This window comes from Perca fluviatilis, chromosome 2 (genome assembly GCF_010015445.1).
Source record: "Perca fluviatilis chromosome 2, GENO_Pfluv_1.0, whole genome shotgun sequence".
Taxonomy (NCBI): Eukaryota; Metazoa; Chordata; class Actinopteri; order Perciformes; family Percidae; genus Perca; species Perca fluviatilis.
Genome location: NC_053113.1, coordinates 2,566,477 through 2,585,033, shown reverse-complemented (window position 1 = coordinate 2,585,033; position 18,557 = coordinate 2,566,477). Strand labels below are relative to the sequence as shown.

The following is an 18,557-nucleotide window of genomic DNA, read 5'->3' as shown; positions in this document are numbered from 1 at the left end:
TCCAGGATGGTCATTCGTTCAGTTGAATCTTCTTTGATCACTGTCTGTCACAATCTGCATCTGCCAGATAATCCATACATATACACATATATATATATACATATATCGTCTACAACAATTTGTGATTATTAACACCTTGCACAAAACCACAATCGCTAATTGTTAGTATCCCCAACCCGAGATACAGGTTTGAAGATACAAAAGTGTAGTAGGCAAACGCACTTTTCTTCATGCAGGTTTTGTTGTGAACAGTGATATTAAAGTTTCTTGGTTGATGCGAGAGCTTAACAGCTATTCCAGACTTTGACATTTGGCCGATATATGCACAGTTTAAAGACAGATATTTAGTTAATTATACTGTGTTCTGCAGTTTATCTGATGCTAGAATTATTTGATATAGTGCCATCTCCTCACTCCTCTTTGTCGTAGCGAACAATGTGGCCAATGAAACAGGCGCCCGATTAAATATTAAGAACATTTTGATTTAGTTGAGTTGGAGGTGTTTATGGAACAATTATCACTCTGTTACAAGCACAAATAACCTGCTGGTTCATCTTCATGATAGCGATGGATGATATGGAGTGAAAGAATGCGTGGGGGCATCAATACTAGAAATATTAAAGGTAATCTTATTCCCATTTACTCTCTGCAGTCTGACTTCCAGTTCACCCACCTTTTCAACCCGTTTTGTGCATCGCCACATTTATGATAATGGACCCTGGACTTTCTCTCTCTCTCTCGCGGCTCTCTCTCACGAATTTCACTCTTACAATGCAATACATGATGTATACCATTTGGGTTAAGTAGGCCCTTTAAAAAATAACACAAAGCTTTCCTGTAAATCCCAATAACACCTTTTGGAAATACATACATTAATTTGATGTCAAACTAAAAGGAGATAGAAGTTCTTCTGAATTTGGGAGACATGTACTATGACCATCAGGCTCTTCTCAGTGTTTCCCACACAGGTTGAAATTTACTGAGTGGTGGTGTGTAATGAAGCAGGATGGCAAGCTGGTCGTGATAGCTAGGTTTGAAAGTAATAATGGGTTCAGTTATAAACTAGTCAAATGAAGGTGAAAACAATGACTACACAACATTATGAATCATTTTAGAAAGAAAAACTATTTACATATTAAACAAATTAGACTAAAGATGACACAGATACAGATGAGAAATATTGCGACATATCTTGACACAATTTCAGGAGGTAGTTGTAGGGCTGCACCATGTGAGGAAAATAAATTGATATGCGTAGCGTTGTTGAATATAGCGATAATATAACTTAAATAAACTTAAAATAAATTAGCAGATATTAAAATGTAGCCTACTCAGTTCTGCTGCTTTCAATTTTGCAAAAAACAACAAATTGCTCGTAGAATTTTATACAAATGACGAAAAAGTGCTTAGCCATGATGAGCTTTGACAATTAAATCAGTTTTTTATTTTTGCCAAATGTTCACAGTTCAGCAGATAAAAATACGCACTATGCCAATGAAAATTACATATTAAGTAGCATGACATACAACATGTTAAATCATAAGACTAAGAATAATAAAGTAAATTTTTGTTCAGTGTTTTCATCGTGACAGGTACCTAAGCTTTCCACTATTCTGTACTATACATGTCCTGTTGCACTCATTAGTTCTGTCTGCGTTTTATTAGTTAAACAACTCTGAGTTGTAGTTTTAAAACTTTTACGTTTGGTAATTGAGTTTTATTAGGTCTCAGGTCCATAAATACAGTTAAGCATACGAGCACGGTCTAAGAAGGTGAACCGTTTATAACCATTTGGCTCTGATTAGCAGTTAGCTCCGGTTAGCTAGCTCCGTAATAGAACGCTTGAAGCGGAGGAGGAGCCTGCGAAGCGGTAACAACCAGACCTGATAAATGATGTTCAGGGCTTTCACAGCAGCGTGGCCTGTTGTTTCTTTCTACAGTTTTATTAGTACGCAGTAATCCCATTTGACCACCAGCAGCAGCTACCACTATAAAATAGCCTCTCTGAGCAAGTGCTGCGGTTGGCTATCGTGTCGGCACCTGTATACATAAGGGGAGGGCTGGAAAGCAACTGGTCTTTGTCTGTAAAAATTCACCGTTGTTTGGAAAGAAAATTGAGTCAGTTTTTATCTACCTGGGGCTCCTCAGGTACCCAGAGTGGCCCAGAACCCATTGAGGTGGTTCTACCCAAGTCTAGAACCAACATGGGAAACTCTGCTTCTAACCTCAGTGAGTGTGAGAGTGGCGTGTAAACATAGCAAAAGATTTTCACATTTAAAAATGTTAAATAATAGTGTTGGAAACCCCAGGCTATAAAAATGGATTGTTGAAATGGCCAGTAAATAAAAATTGCATGATGTGTGTTTATTTAAGAGTGGTATTGAACAACAGTAGATTTATATAAATCAGGATAGCCTGATAAAGCGTGAGGGCATTTCAGTCTGATCCAAGGCGTGGAAGACCTGTGTTCCCACGGCCAGCCAGAAGCCAGCAGGCTGAGGAGGAACAGCTAGGTCGGTCAGGCTGAAGAAGAGACTAGGTCAGTCAGGCCTTGATGTAATTGGGATGAATAGCATTCCACGCTTTCCTTACCAGACCACAAAGATGCGATCCCAGGTTTACTGATGGTAAAATGGAGAATAAATTGTTCGCGCTTACAGAATGAGCAGCAGCTTCTTGGAAACAGTAATGTGAAACACATTGTTTGTAAAAGAAATACGGCTGCTGTAGCTAGAACAGCGAGAGAAAGCGTGGCGAATCACGGACCCGACTGAATGTAAGCAGCACAGAAATATACATTTACTGACCACTGCTCTGAACTGGAAACCGTCATAATCATACCATTCAAAAGTTAGGCTACAAATCATTTTGTACAAATTAACAGTTGTAGCAGTTAGAGGCTGCAATATATCATAAATGTTGGTGGCGAATTGGGTAAGCGTTGTGAATTGCATTCAAAGTTATTGTAAAATACCCTAATCCTGTTTTTGTCATTGAAATGTGAAATGGTTAAGTAGTTATTATTGTTATGTTATTATTTTAAATTTTTTAATAATTGTTTTAAATTCTCCCGTTTTTGCAGTATTAATTTTCATTAATAATAGTGAGATTAGATTTCAGGACTCTTCAGTCTGGAGTAACCTCTTTGCTTTGCTCACCTCCTCCTTCTTCCTCTTGCTCCGGCTCCTCTGGTCTCGAGGCCTCACGACTAACTTTCCTCTTGCCTCCTCATCCTCCTCCTCCTTCAGCTACTCCTTATTGTTTCTGCATGTGCACAGGTGGTCAGGGGAGTCCAGGTTGTCTTCTGGCTCCCATGTGTTATCCTCTCACTGGAAGGTGAGTGCAGGCAGAAAATCTCCTCAGGCTGTTTTTAGGCAATACATTCTAACTCCTAAGTACTGTTGTATTATTCCTTCTATTGCCCATTTGTAAGGTTTCGGGTCTGCAACAGTGTCAAAATATCAAATCTTCAACTTTGACAGAAATTTATGCTGTAGATTATTTGCAATTTGTAAATAGACAACATACTTATACACACACTAAGGCTGAGTGTACTCAGTGCCGTTGGTGATGTTTACAGTTTACAGTAAGCTTTATCGTGATGGATGATATGATATAGTTTATATATTTTACCATATCTCTCTTTTGCATAATCTTTTGTTCTACTACTATAGGCTAACGGATTCTGATCAGACATACAATTTCAATGCCCTCTGTAAATGGACAGTTATTATAGCAAGCTCACAGCTCAGCCTGGTGGTAGGGGCAGTAATTATAATTTGACCCTACTTTAACGGCGTCGTAGAGTGTAGACTCAATCAGATAATGCAGTGATCGGTAATGTGATACCAGTCAGCGGGGCGTTTGCCTTCAAAGGCGACAGTAATAACCTAATACACCATCATGCTGAGGTTAAACTACATTCTGTTTATATTTGCACTGAATAAGCATTCAATAAACAAGCCATAACTCTTCTGCACAATCGATCTACGCCTATTAACTCCTACACCCTGCTTGAATTGATCTACTGTTGCTAACTCCTTAACGCTCATACGTCATTCCCTTACCTAACATCAGACTTACTTATTGATGCACACACTGTCCACCAAACTTAGTCCAATGGGGGAGAAAGAAAGTGTGACCATGATGTTCCAGTTACACCTTCTCTCCTTCCTACATGCTTAATTGCGTTAATAGTCAGGGTTACTACCCACAGTAGAGAGTATTACTACACTCAATCCAGTCTGCTTAATGTTCTTTTTCATAGTAGGTTTATAAGGGACGCTAACTTCCAGGGCCCTATCTTGACTTGCACCCTGTACCACGTGCAAGCCCGCATTATCCAATATCCCGTCAGCCCCACGTCTAAGTTGGCGTGTGTTTGAGGGTAGGGCGTGCGGTATGGTAGTAGTTGTGTGTTGTCCTCCACCCTATTACATATAGTATATTTACACACACACACACACACACACACACACTTTTTTTTTTTTTTATATCTTCTCTTTATATTTTTTTTTTACTATTTATACATATATATATATATATATATATACATATATATACATATATATACATACATACATATATAACTACATACATACATACATACATATGTACTATCGTATATATATATATATCATGGTGTTACCCCGCGTTCAAGAGTATGTGGGTTGGAGATATTTTTGGAAGAGGCGTTGGGGTGCCCTGGGGGGCGTTTGTTTGGTTCGTTTAAACCAAAGTTCTGTAATAACCTTACATATGTTTACCTCCAAACTACTAAAGAGATAAGTGGTCTGCAACATTAAAGCTGCCAGTTTACGCACAGCTGACTGGATTAATTGGTATCTAACTTCTCTGTGCTTCTGTCAGCTTTGTTTGGCGCAGCTCTGCTTTCATGCAAGACGGGGGTCAGGCGTCATGCTTAAATGGAAGCTCCGTAGCTGTGATTGAAGCTGCGTTGGTAAAAAACTAAAGCAATGAGAGCGGCGTCCTGTTGTTTACTGTAACCCTAACCTACCAATGTAGCACAAGTAGACTTTATATTTAACCGTATACTTCTTACGTCAGATGGTTTATTAACACAACGTTTCCCTACTGTACCTAAAAGCAGCTTCATTTCACGGAGAAGAGAGAAAGAAAGAGAGATGATAGATGTCGAGTAGTATACTGTTTGCACAATGCGGGACTCTCACACCTCACAAAACACAAGTCTGTGGGTTGCGTTTACTATAGAGACGAGGAGATAGCAAACACTAGCTAGACTCTTCTAAAAAGTATTAAAAGAGGGCTCTCACTAACTTTCAAGGTTGCTACTTACTTGCCATTCGGCGGTAGGTGAATGCATTCTTCAAGTCGTTGTCATCCCAAAATACTTATGGTATGCGTGTGTGTGTATGTGTATGTGATATTAGTGATCCTTCTGCTTTTACCTTGATAGGGTACCAGCTTGTTTTCCCGTTAGAACAGTTCGATTTTAGATTTGAATGAAAAATAGATTTGATTGTTAAATTGCTAGCTGCTTTCCTGATTGGCTACTGTTAGTGTTTGTGAAAATAATAATAATAATAATAATAAGCATAATACGTATTTTATTTAAAGAGCTCATTTCATGACACCCAAGGTCACTTCACAAACAAAAAGGACATTTCAAATTATAGTCATCTTCTAAAGGTGCTGAGGTTCACACCACGCAGACCTTTTGATAATACCTATTTATAGTTTGGTGTTACGTATCGTCATTCTGGTTGGCTGTTATTTAATTTGAATGTCAAATGGTTTGCATTTTTTCTTTAAACCTGTAAATATATATATATTTCTATTCACTGGCTTTTTTGATACCTGGGAAACTAATGCATGTGTTGTATTCAATGATTTGCTTTCCTTCCACTCTTTTTTCTCCTCTTTTTTTATCTCCTCTCCTACTTCTACTCTTTCCCCCTCCTCTCTCTCTCTCTCACACCCTCTCTCTACATATATATATATACTACATATATATATATACATATATATATCACACACACATATATATACCTATATATATACACACATATATATACACATATATATACATGTATATATACCTATACTACACTATATATATGCTACATATACTATATATACATACATATATACCTATACTCTATACTATGTGTATACTATATATGTGTGTATATCTATTGTATACTATCTATATTATATATATGTTACTATGCTATATATATCTTACTAATATATGTGATATATACTATATGTTACTCTGTAATGCTATATATCTATACCTTCCTATGCTATATACCTTATATACTATATAATATATACTACGTATAATAAAATGTACTAATACTATGTACAATACTATGTATGTACTATATATAATAATAGTATACAAATACTATATGTACATAACACAATACTTTTATGTATATATACATATAATACATATATATATATATATATATATATATATATAATATATATATATATATATATATATATATATATATATATATATATATACACACACACACACACACACACACACACACACACACACACACACACACACACACACACACACACAGCTCGGCAAACCCTTGGTGTTCTCTCAGTGAGCTTCATGAGGTCACCTGAAATGGTTTTCACTTCACAGGTGTGCCTTGTCAGGGTTAATTAGTGGAATAGTTTTGATGCCTTCAGTGAGAATCTACAATGTAAATAGTCATGAAAATAAAACGAAATGCATTTGAATGAGAAAGTGTGTCCAAACTTTTGGCCTGTACTGTATGTATGTATGTATGTATGTATGTATGTATGTATGTATGTATGTATGTATGTATGTATTAGTATTAATATTATAGACTCATACTTACTCTGAGAACCCCTTCCATTTCAGCAGGAACTCTACTCTTCCCATCACCACTCTGCGGTCCAGCACCTTCTCCACCACATACTCCTCTTCCTCCTTCACTGCTGCTGCATCTGCAGGAGGTGCTGCAGGCTGCTCCACATCCTCCTCCTTCACTGTTGCGGCAGCTGCAGGAGGTGCTGCAGGCTGCTCCTCCTCCTCCTTCAATGCTGCTGCTGCAGGAGTTGCTGCGGGCTGCTCCTCCTCTTCCTCCTTCACTACTGCTGCAGCAGCAGGAGGTTCTGCAGGCTGCTCCTCCTCCCCAGCCTTCTTGCCCTTCTTTCCTGCTACAGTCACCAGCTTGACGTCCGCTGAGGGCTCCTTTGGTAGACCCAAGGGGGAAACATGCAGAGATAATGATACAAGGGTTAGAAGAACTAATGGGAGGTGGGAGTGAATTATAGTTTACCATGTTGTACTATATTAAACACACAGGGGTTGGGGTTGCAAATTAGCCATGGCTATAAACCTGTATGCATGGCATTTACTTTGTGTTCTTTATAAAGCAATGTTCTATCCATTTGTCCCTGCCAAATAGATATTAAATAAATAAACAATAAAGATATTCAAATGTTCAATTGTACATGCACAGTAGCTTCAATCAACAACAGTTCATTTACTAGAAAATCGTCTCACCTTGCAAACTCAGTTCGTTTTGGAAAACAACAACAAACTTTGAGTTAGCGAGCTACACATTGAAAATGTTAAGTTTAGAACAACGTTTTGATCGTGCAACAAGCCAGGCCTGGTTGATTCTTTCTGGGAATAATTGTAAAGATTTACAAAGAATATTTTTATCGGTACGCCATTTTATATCTAACTGGGATGTTTTGGGACCGATTGTGGCAGGATTGATGCGGGTGAAGTAATGTTACACATGGTGATACACTGGTGAGCAATTTACCATGTACGCAGCTAATTTAAATAGTTCACTTTACCTTATTGTGTGAACAGTTAACTTCATTTTATATTACATGTGGCTAGGGTTGGGTACCGTTCACATTTTTACCAGTGCTCGTACCGAAACCTGAAATTTAGTTCTGGTACCCAACCTGTACCTTTTTTTTGGTACTGTCCCTTTATAATAAAAAAATAACAATTTCAGTTGTAAAAATAATTTCAAAACTATTTATCCTAGAGTATCTTCGCTCCGTCTTACCTCTGTCTGTGTGTGTGTGTGTGTGTGTTTGTGTGTGTGAGTGTGTTAAAGCTGAGCCCTGCTCTCTGTCAACATGCAGATGGTGTTTCTTCTATCGGGGTGAAAATGTTCCACGTAAACAAGTTCCTTCCTGAGACTATTTTGCAGAGCCAAAGTCGTTCGGAGCTTAGCGCCGCCCAAGACGATTGTGATTGGTTCAGGGTTCGTACCCCTTTTCCAAGGTCAAATTCAAGCACTTTTCACGTCCATTTTAAAGCTTTTTCCAGCACCTTACACCACCGTAAAATATATACCAATACATAGTCAAAATTATTAGTTAGTGTTTTTGTCACACTAAAAGTCATAATACTATAAACAGCCAAAATTGGGTTTTGTAATAGCAGAAGGATCAGATATTTAAGCAAAACACAAGTTTTATTTTTCTAAATCTATCACTGTCTAAGCTATCTAACCTGCCTGAGTCAATGTAAAAACAATTACCCCCCAAAAGAAAAAGAATAAAAATAAAATGTTTAAAATGTTTAATCTCTTCATGGTTCCTAACATAACATACAGTAAGACAGCTATGGAGAGGAGCACTGAGTGGGAGCATCTGAGCCAAATGACATGCAGATTGGTCATTCAGTTTCACAATCCAGGAAAACAGGTGGTGCACCCTCTTATAGCCGTGACACACAGCGCCAATTATTGGCCGTTAGACAGTCTGTCGAGGTCAGTGACTCAAATCTGTTCAGTGTGTCCCGTGCCGTTGTCAGTCTGGGGGGCTGTCGGCGTTCATTTTGGCCGACCTGACATGTTCGGTCGGCAGCAGGGCAGTCGGGACTCACCCGGAAATGAGGTGACGAGGCGAGCGGAATGAGGTGACTAGCCCCCCAGACTGAAGACGGCATGGGACACAACAAAGAGATTCAAGATAGCGTAACCGTGACCAATCGGCTATCCTAACCTTAACCACTTGAGGTGAAATGCCTTACCCCAACCAATCGAGCTGCTTCCTAGGGCAGGTCTTGGCGTGGTGGCAGATCCCAGTCACACAGCGAGCAGGTTTAATTTTAGGCTCTCCAACATTTTATTTCTCCATTTAATAAACAAACTATTCAGTAAGTTAGGCATTTGTTGTGAAAGAAATACAGTTACAATTTCAAGCATTTTATCCAAAATGCAAGCACTTTTCAAACCTTAAAAACACATCAAAATTCAAGCATTTTCAAGGATTTCAAGCAACCGTACGAACCCTGTTGGTTGAAAGAAATGCAAACAAGCCACAGCAGTTTTTCTCCTATCCCAGAATGTCTGAGTAAGTGCATGTGTGAGACCGCGCGTTGATGTGTCTGAGCAAAGGAACAAACTATTCTAAACCAGACGTGAAAAAGTCGAGCATCTGAAGACGCTGTAAATCCTGACAGATGAATCAGTAAACTTGAACGGTATGGAATCGGTGTTTTGAAGTGGCTGAGAAGCTATCTACATAACAGGCAACAGTTTGGGAAGATGGGTGAAAACATCGGCTTAATCTTAGCACAGTGTTTCCATTTCAGCTCAATGAGTCTTTACTGTGTTTAGCTGTCATTTATGGCCACTCTGCTTTCTCTCCTCTCTGTTCATCTATTCCACAGACAGTTCAGAAACCTCTATTGTCAATAAAGTAAAAAAGAAAAAAAAAGGTTTGCCTAATCCAGTGGTTCTCAACCGGTGGGGCCCGCCCCCTTGGTCCTCACAGGCGGTCAGTCTCTCAGTAGCCTTGTGCAGCAGTCCCAGCCTGCAGTCAGAGCAGAGAGAAGACACACACCACTCCATACTCCTCATATAAACTCAGATTTTGCTCCTTGCAGACAGAGTGGATGCCTTCACACAAAAACTTGACCTATGGCATGGCCGTATCAGAGTTGAGGGAACTGCGACATGTTGCATGTTCCCCAGCCTTGCAGACTTTATCACTGATGCAGGCACGTCACACGATTTCTACTCTTGATTTCAATCAGCGTCTGAGCACCTGTCAGCAATGAGAGAACAGCCACTGACCAAGCGGGAGTGAGAACGGGTCAAATTAATGTCCTTGTTTCTGTTATGAAGATGAGACGTGTGTGACTCGAACATCTCACATTTACCAACAAAACGTACAGCGAAAGACCGTGCAAAACATTTCAGTAGGGATGGCTGAAGTGAAACTGATGTTCCGAAGCTTTGCCGAGATCCCGAAGCGCAGATGTTTCGAAACACTGATCCGAAGCGCGATTCAAAACACTGATGTCACGTGACTACGGCTAAATGAAACAACAGAGTGTTTCACTAGTGTTTCAACAGGTGGCATGGTCCGCCAAATCAGCGTTTGATTGACAGGGTCGGGAACACACATCGCACATCAGTATAAAAGTGAAGTCAACGCACCTTGACCTCGTGGGTTTTTGTGAGATGAGTTTGATTTTGAGATAGCGGATATTTGGTGATATAGTGACATTCATAGTGCGAGTTGTTTAGTTATATTTAGGCTTACATTTAAATTTACACATTGACTGATAGACTGAGACAGACAGAGTACAGACCTACAGTGACACATTAATAGATAGATAGATAGATAGATAGATAGATAGATAGATAGATAGATAGATAGATAGATAGATAGATAGATAGATAGGACAGGACAGTTTATGGGAACGTTTTAATGATCGTATCCGTAAAACCCAGATTATACATAATGCTACAGCTGAAGCCACAGTGGAAGTGAAAAAATACCACAACTATGCGTTTTTGCCCAGAACTCATGATCCCCTAACTTACTGGAAAGAGAGAGCAGTAATCTTTCCTCATTTGTATGTCCTTGCTAAAAAATATCTTTGCATGCCAGCAACAAGTGTCCCTTGTGAGAGGATCTTTTCAAAGGCTGGAGAAATTATCTGTAAAAACACACAAGTAGGCTAAGTCCTTCCATACGCAGAGAAATAAATATTTTTGAATGAAAATCTATTAAAAAGTGAGACATTGTGGCTGTTTTTTTTTTATTAATATTCATTTTTATGACCAAAATAGCATTATGCACAGTGAGGAGTCTGCAAGCCTTACAAGCTTCACATATTAGAAAAATAATACAAAACAATAATACATTTTAAATTTTTAAATGGCTCGTTATCAAGGTTGTTTCAGATCAACACCTGCAAGTGACCACTAGGTGTCATCGTTGAGACGGATTGTCAGATTGTTTGAAGCCTCGACAAAAATATGTCTTCAATTTTCAACTGTTTCACTGTTTTTTTTTTTCTTTTTTTTTTTTTATTTTTTTTTTAAATTTTTTACATTTTAAATCAATGTCGTCAAAGCCAAGTTTTGGGCACCCTTCTCATTCAATGAGTTTCCTTTTTATTTTCATGACTATTTACATTGTAGATTCTCACTGAAGGCAATAAAACTATGAATGAACACATATGGAATTATGTACTATATATTATCAGGAGGCATTTTACATTTCCATGAATCATGGATGTGTTGATGACATAAATGAGGAAATATTAGAGGACTTAAGGAGACGTGATGTTGAACTACGGCGGGATCTGGTCCGGGAGTAATGCGCGATGTGCTCCTGATGGAGCGGGTGGACGGAGATGGAGTGGGGGGAAGAGGAAGGGGCACAACATGTGCAGGTGGTGCGTTTGGAGGCCCACGCTCCATGGCTGCAGCAATCCTCTCCAGACTTGAGGAGATACGCCCGAGAGGCTGCAGCAACTTCGCCACCCGGCCAAGACTGGCATTTATTACTTTGCCGCATCTCGCATCGGCAGCTCCCGCTGGCGTGCGCCAGGCAAATCCGCTGTCATAATAGCAGTCCGCCATGGAACAAGCGCGCCTGCTCTTAAAGGGAATGTGAGATGACGCTCTGATTGGTTTATTGCACGTTACGCCCAAACCACACCTAGCTACTTCAGACCAACCCATTTAAGATTTGCGTCGGGCGCAAGAGTCCTTTATCCCGCCAGTATAATAGCAACAGCGCCCGAGATCCGCCCACAAAGCTACTTGCGTTTGGCGTTTCATTCTTGCGTTTCAGATCGTTAAAATAGGGCCACATATGTCACTCGGAACTTGTGATCCATACACAGCACCCGCTGATGTTTTCATTGCTTTGAAGCTGGCAAAGTCTCTCCCAGACTTGGAATTTGGAGATATTTACATGTATTTCATAGAAAATCCGTCACCTTACACCGCACAAAACATGAAAGCCTACAAAAGCACAGATATCTATCTTTTTTTCAAGAGTGGATGGGTTAACAACGCTGTCGTATGGGAGGTGTAGGCGGCAATCTGACACTTCATTTCGTCCGCCGAGAGGCTGAGCAGGGGAATAACAACTCGCCAGACGCACTTAAAGTTCACAATTTAATTTTGCGATAACACAAACAAGGTTCTGCTTCCAACATACCATAATCGTGTTACCGGCATACATAATTGTTACTTGAGGTCATCAGCGGCATAGAAAGACGTAAAAACATGCATGAAGACAGCTGTCAGCAAAAATATGACTTCCCCCTTTCACCCCCTCTCCTCGTTCCCAAAGCCGAACAGGTGAACAGATAATACTACCTTACTTTCTCCGCCCCCACCAGGTGCCTTAATTACCAAAAAATATCCTTTCAAAATAATGGAACTATACCTGGCTCTTACAGGAGGTGAAAAACAGGAATATCTCCATAATCAAAGCTAAGGTGAGTGTTACTAGTTAGCTAGCTACCCGCTAACGTTTGCTAATCTGTTCCGTCATGTGATGAAGTCTTCATCTGAATATGTACACCGTGCCTGCCGGCGAATTCTTTTTTTTAAACCTTCTGCCAACTCGAGGCTATGTATCATGTAGCGTGACCAGACATCCCAGTTTGACCAGGACAGTCCCGAGTCCCGACAAAAGCTGTGTCGGGACGCTAAAATATCCTGGTTTACACCAACCACTATGAAAATGTCCCGGTTGTCAGCGATTACATAGCCGACGTGGTCTTATTATTGCCCGATCATTAACTAAACCATGTAGAAAGACTAATAAAGCGTCCAGCGTATGATTTTAACAATGTGTGTGTGTGTGTGTGTGTGTGTGTGTGTGTGTGTGTGTGTGTGTGTGTGTGTGTGTGTGTCAGTCAGCGGTCTGCGTCTGCATAATCTGTAAACATTGTTGCAACGCCTCTTCTTATCTGTCTCGTGTTAACCAGTCTTTTGCTGACACCTGTGTTAAATTCCACAGTAGGCTTTCAGACAACACATGATTCTTGAGCAAATTCACTCCTCCAACAAATATACGTTATAGAATGATTTTCTTGCCAGTCAGTAGTTCTGACGTCACGTGCAAAATATGAATCGGCGGTTAACACTGTCAATCTACCTGCCACATTGGCAGGTAGCCAATGAGAATTGAGTGATTTACAACTACAACTATCAGTAAGCAGGGTGCGCTGCTGCTTACGGGCCCAGACCAATCACTGCAAGACATTGATTGACAGCCGGGGACCCCTATCGCATTTTCATTACTCACGACAATCCCAGCAGTCCCACGTGCAGCCACTGACCAAGCAGGAGTGAGAATGGGTCAAATTAAAAAAGTAAAACTGTTCCATTTCCTTCCTCGCTACACAATGAACTCGGAGTAGTTTGGAGAAAAAACAGCATTATATTAAACTGTGAATAAATCTAAACAACTGCACAACAAAAGGTCAACATTTCTTTAAAGTAAGTTCACTCAGAGCATTTCAGAAAAAAGAAAACTCAATAAAAAGTGATTTTGCCAACACTAGATATCAGTCCAAAGCTCCCCACTATATGTGATTAAAGTGCTGCGAGCTGTAAGTTCACCACTTCTACAGAAGGCAGAAGATGACGTCATCTCAGAGACAGCTGTCTTCCTGTCTCACTCAGACTCCGTTGTTTAGGTGTGCTAACTTACACTAACAACTTTACTGTCCTCAAAATACCTCCGCTAGAAATAGTCCGGTTGGTTTGAGACAGTGTGAAAGCTCAACTGAACTCTGGTGCAGATCGAACACCAGAACTCTGGTCCGCTTGAAAATGGGGTCCCGGTTCAGGTGGGAACGCGATCCGACCCAACCACAGGAAGTGGACCAAAAACTTTACTTTAACATTTACTAGCCTGCAGTTTCAACCTTTCCCTTAAATATTTGGTTTAAGGGATGAGAACTTTCAGATCCATATGTAATGCGTGTGCAGGTTAGTTCCTGTGGTGTAGTCTACGTGATACACAGGAATACGCAGTAAACCCACTAAGAAAGCTCCAGGATTTCCATATACCCACTTAAAAATGCCCAATGATACGCAACAACATACTTTCCATTACATTTTTGATATATTCTGAATTGTCATGTTATTTTCTTCTTAGCATAGGCTAAATAAAAGGTATTTCCACCATAAATTGGTGCATTAAACCGTATCCAGAAGCAACAAAAATGCAGTTGCTGACGCTCAAAACTTCGCTGGGGGAGGACACCCAGACCCCCCCCACTATGATCACATGCCCTCTCTCCAACCTCCCCAGACTCCTCTGGCTCTCCCTCTTCCTGCTCCTCAACACCTTCATTTGTTTCCCTCACTTTTTGGTTTCCTGGGGCTAAAAAGGACGCTATGTCCCTTCCTCGTTTCATGACAACTATTAGAAGAAAAAACGGAGGGGCATGCATTACATTTCGTTGCCTAACCATTTTTTACCATTATGTGTAGTACCAGCCGAAAAGATGGATGAAGTCACGTGGTTAACATCCCAGCATTGTGTAGTCCTAGCAACGAGACTGACATTTGGATATTCGCTTCTGCTTCGATGAGTTTGCTTATGATTAAGTTTCTAAACATATTGAGAGCAGACATTTCCAAACTTGATTTCATTATCAGTGTGAGGAACAAAAGGAACACGGTTATGTGCAACAACAACAACAAGTCCCTTCCGAGATGAAATGGTTGATCTTACCAACAGGAGAAATCGGAGCTCCTCTGCTCTCTCCAAGAGGAGTTGCTGTCTCATTCACCGAGCTGCACGCTAAATAACAATTAACGTTAGTTGATATCGGTGGTAGACTGTATGTAACGTTAGTCTGTTTAACGTTAGACTATCGTAGGACTCAATGATGCCTTCAAGTTGACAGAACAGCTGCTGAGATGCTAACAGTGTAGCTAGCTAGGTTAGCATTTGCTACCAGCGTCCTCCTGATGTTCTTCCAACGCTTTTAATGTTGGTGCCTGAAAAAAGTCCAACATTTGTACAGTAGTGCTTTGACTTTTGCCCAAAAATCATATTCGAAGTTCGTTAGTTTATTAATATTAGAATATATTCAAATATTTATTAATAATATTTTGACCATTAAATGCTTTGTTTAAAAAAAAAAAATTAAAAGTCAGACCCTGGATTAAAGTTCGGAGCTTTCACCGTAGCCTACGTAAGTGGTCTGATGTTTATGCTCGTGTGCTGGTGTGTGCGTCGAGCCAGTGTGTGTGGGCGGTGTTGCCAACTTAGCGACTTTTTTTTCACAAAAGCGACTAGCGACAAATCTGTCGACTTTCTGTAGAAAAGACAGCGACTTTCTGTAAAATAAAAGAGTCGCCAGTATTGTCCAGCGCGCACGCAATGTATTTCTCTCCCGTGGCCGCCGAAACAGTCACCTTTCTCTTCTGTTGAGTGACTGAGGAGCAGCCCTGCCCTCCCCTCTGTGCTCTCTCCTCATGTGCAGCAGCACTGAGCAGGCAGGTAGGAAGGGGAGAAGGGACAGGGTGCGGCGCCGGTGTAGGTAGGAGAGACAGCGGAACGCGACAGGAGAAAGACGCCACTGAGCTGGCCTGGCCCTGGGCGAGCCAGCTTTCTTTGAGAATTAGGGGGGAATGCAACGCTACCGAGCCACGGCCGAGAGACGTGCGTCGCCACGACGTGTAGTTATTTGAAATGCGTGAAAAAGCCTCGGAATCTGAACCGAAAACAACGTTTACAAGCAAACGCATTTACAAAAAATAATGCCCATAACAGGTTCGAATATTAAGGGCTGGCTAATATTCGTTCGAATATCATTATTTTTTTTTAATATTCGAATGATATTCGAATAACGAAGTTCGGAGTCAAAGCCCTATTGTACAGGCAGCTGCATATTTATTTTATTAGCTTTATTTCAGACATGTAAAAAATGGTGCATATTATTGTTTTATTTTGTCCACAAGGGGCGCACTGGGTTAAACCCAGAGAGAAACTCATATCACTAAAGATGAATAAGCTCATTAAAAATACTAATAGCTACTTTGCTGTGTCGGAGTTAGATTTCAGAACAACTTTACATCAGTTTGGATGGAATGATTCGATTAGAGACACATTAACATGCTTGGTTAATTCGCGGCCAAACTCAAGTAGGTTAACACTGTATTACAAGCCGTTATTTTGCAAATTCTGAGGTATATATTAGGCTACTATATGCCATACCATATAGGTTACACAGAAGGAGAGACGATGACTGTAAATCATAAAGACCATGCATTCAAACTGAGTCATGCAGCCTACTACCACTTTTCTGTGACTCGGTGGTAACAATTGTGTAGCCTATATCGACAATATTAGACCACGAGTTATCGTTACTGTTAAAACATATGTATCAGTCCCAATGTGTAGCTTAGTAGGTGGCTGTGATGAAGTAGTAGTAGTCCATATGGCCGTAGATGTGAGGAAAGAAACGTGAAAACTACCATCGGGTATTTCCTCAACCAAGCCCAGGTAACCAGTTGTTTTAGATCAGCTCAAATCAAATTGTTACCTGGGTGATGACGTAGCTAATAGATAGGTGACTGGAAGCAGCTTCATTCAGAATTTTGATAGCTCACTGTGTAGAGCTGCCGACTTAGGTGTTAACTATTATATTTATGCCACAAGATCGAAACCAGCTCGACCCGAACTTGAATGATTATATTAGATCTTTTTTTTTGTTGTAGGTGGCTGTGATGTGGCGATTACTTAGACAAACATTTTTGCGACAGTAGATCTGGGAAACGATTTGAAAATCGGCAGTAATATGTTTGTGATTATGTGACGAATCTGGTGACACAGGCGGATCACTTCGGCAGCTGTTAGGTAAACACAACATACGGAAACCAGTTAGTGTAGAAACCAGTAGGGCTATAACACCGGCGCACATATATCCCTGCAGGCCAGAGTTGCGTATCATACAATTCGGCTACTTCTTTACACTCCGCTACCACATGGAACGAACCAAAACGGTTGCTAGTGGACGCTATTGTCTTACAAGTCACCGGTTTTTCCAGTTTCCCAGACAAATAAGTGCACAAAGTATCAGCGTCTAGCTCAGGGGAAAACCTAGTGGCAAAGACACTCACCAATTTGGTTTTAATCACGGGGATATTACTCTCAGTTCCAGTGCCGAGTATTCCCATTTTCTTTCGCTGCTCCCTTCTTGGACGTGGTTGCACAGCTGCATTGGACTGTGTCACAATGCTTGGCTGCTTATATTTTCCTTTCTTTACCACCGTACTCCAGTCCGGGGACCGTGGTACAGCGTTCATAGTCTCATCCTCGCGGCCCGTCTCTCTCAACGCTAAACGCGCCGGTGCCATTTCAGCCTCCGTCCCCGTCAGTAGTACAGGCGCCGTTTCGTAGGCCTGTTGACCCGCGTCTCCGTAGGCTTGGCCTAGTGGTACGAGCCGCCTTTCCAAGGCAGACAATCGATGCTCCACAGCCGCCGCGGCCACCTTCGCGTTCTCATTCTCCCTTGTCTGAGTTTCCAGAGTCGCTCTCAGGCCGGCTACCTCCCTACTCAGCTGCTGTACTCTGCTGAGCAACGCAGATGCGTCCACATGCTCCAATCCAACAGGAGGGAGCTCATCCAGATTGTGCGAAACAAACCTGGGAATATTTTCTCCGCACTCATTAAGCACTTTCAGGCAGTCTTTTATGTTATTAATGTCTTTCTGAGACCCTTTGTGCTTCACGCAGCGCATTGAAGTCGGGCACTTTTCAAACAGCAGCCGCTTGGACTCTTCAATCCATTCAGAGGAGAAGTTGTTTGTCACCAGCAAAACAATTTCGTCATGGACCAGTGTTCTCATTTTAATGACAATAAAGTTTAAGAGTTCATCCTCAATGATCACTTTTCCATCAGTAGTTTTATACACATAATTCTCCGTTTTTCTTCTTAAGCTTCCAGCTCCTCCATCACGCACAGCCGCACTTGCCGCCATTACTATCATTGAAGATGATGTCTGAGTTGTTGCCATAGTGCTATCTAATGAAGTTATATCTGCGGTGAGTTAAATTGACGTTACCACTGGAGACTAATGGCTCAAGTCACCCACTGAAGGCTTAGGCTAGTGTTTGGGTGCGCCGCTCTAATTTACCCGTGTAGAACATTGCGTCGCACATTAGTTCCGCTTTTGGTGTTCGCGTGTAAAACCATAATAAATTCATATTTTTTTATTTGGTCAGCACGGGGGGGCACAGGGGAGGCCAAGGACATATCTAGGGAGGTA

The 18,557-nt window shown here is 40.9% G+C and overlaps 2 protein-coding genes across 2 annotated transcripts in view; both read right to left on the bottom strand.

The window, feature by feature from the left end:
• LOC120571336 (chromo domain protein LHP1-like) overlaps positions 1 to 15,081 on the bottom strand; it is a 132,728-nt gene extending 117,647 nt beyond the window's left edge. The window contains exon 1 of the mRNA XM_039820245.1: positions 15,013 to 15,081. The gene's annotated coding sequence lies outside the window, so the exon portion shown is untranslated. The remainder of the gene's footprint in view (positions 1 to 15,012) is intronic.
• The window catches only part of LOC120570971 (zinc finger protein 502-like), a 27,803-nt gene extending 9,404 nt beyond the window's left edge, over positions 1 to 18,399 (bottom strand). Inside the window, exons 1-2 of the mRNA XM_039819657.1 lie at positions 17,409 to 18,399; positions 6,870 to 7,225 (exon numbers count right to left, since the gene is read on the bottom strand). Coding sequence (XP_039675591.1) covers positions 6,870 to 7,225; positions 17,409 to 18,305 — 1,253 coding nt within the window. The 5' untranslated portion in view covers positions 18,306 to 18,399. The remainder of the gene's footprint in view (positions 1 to 6,869; positions 7,226 to 17,408) is intronic.
• Between the last annotated feature and the right edge of the window lie 158 nt (positions 18,400 to 18,557).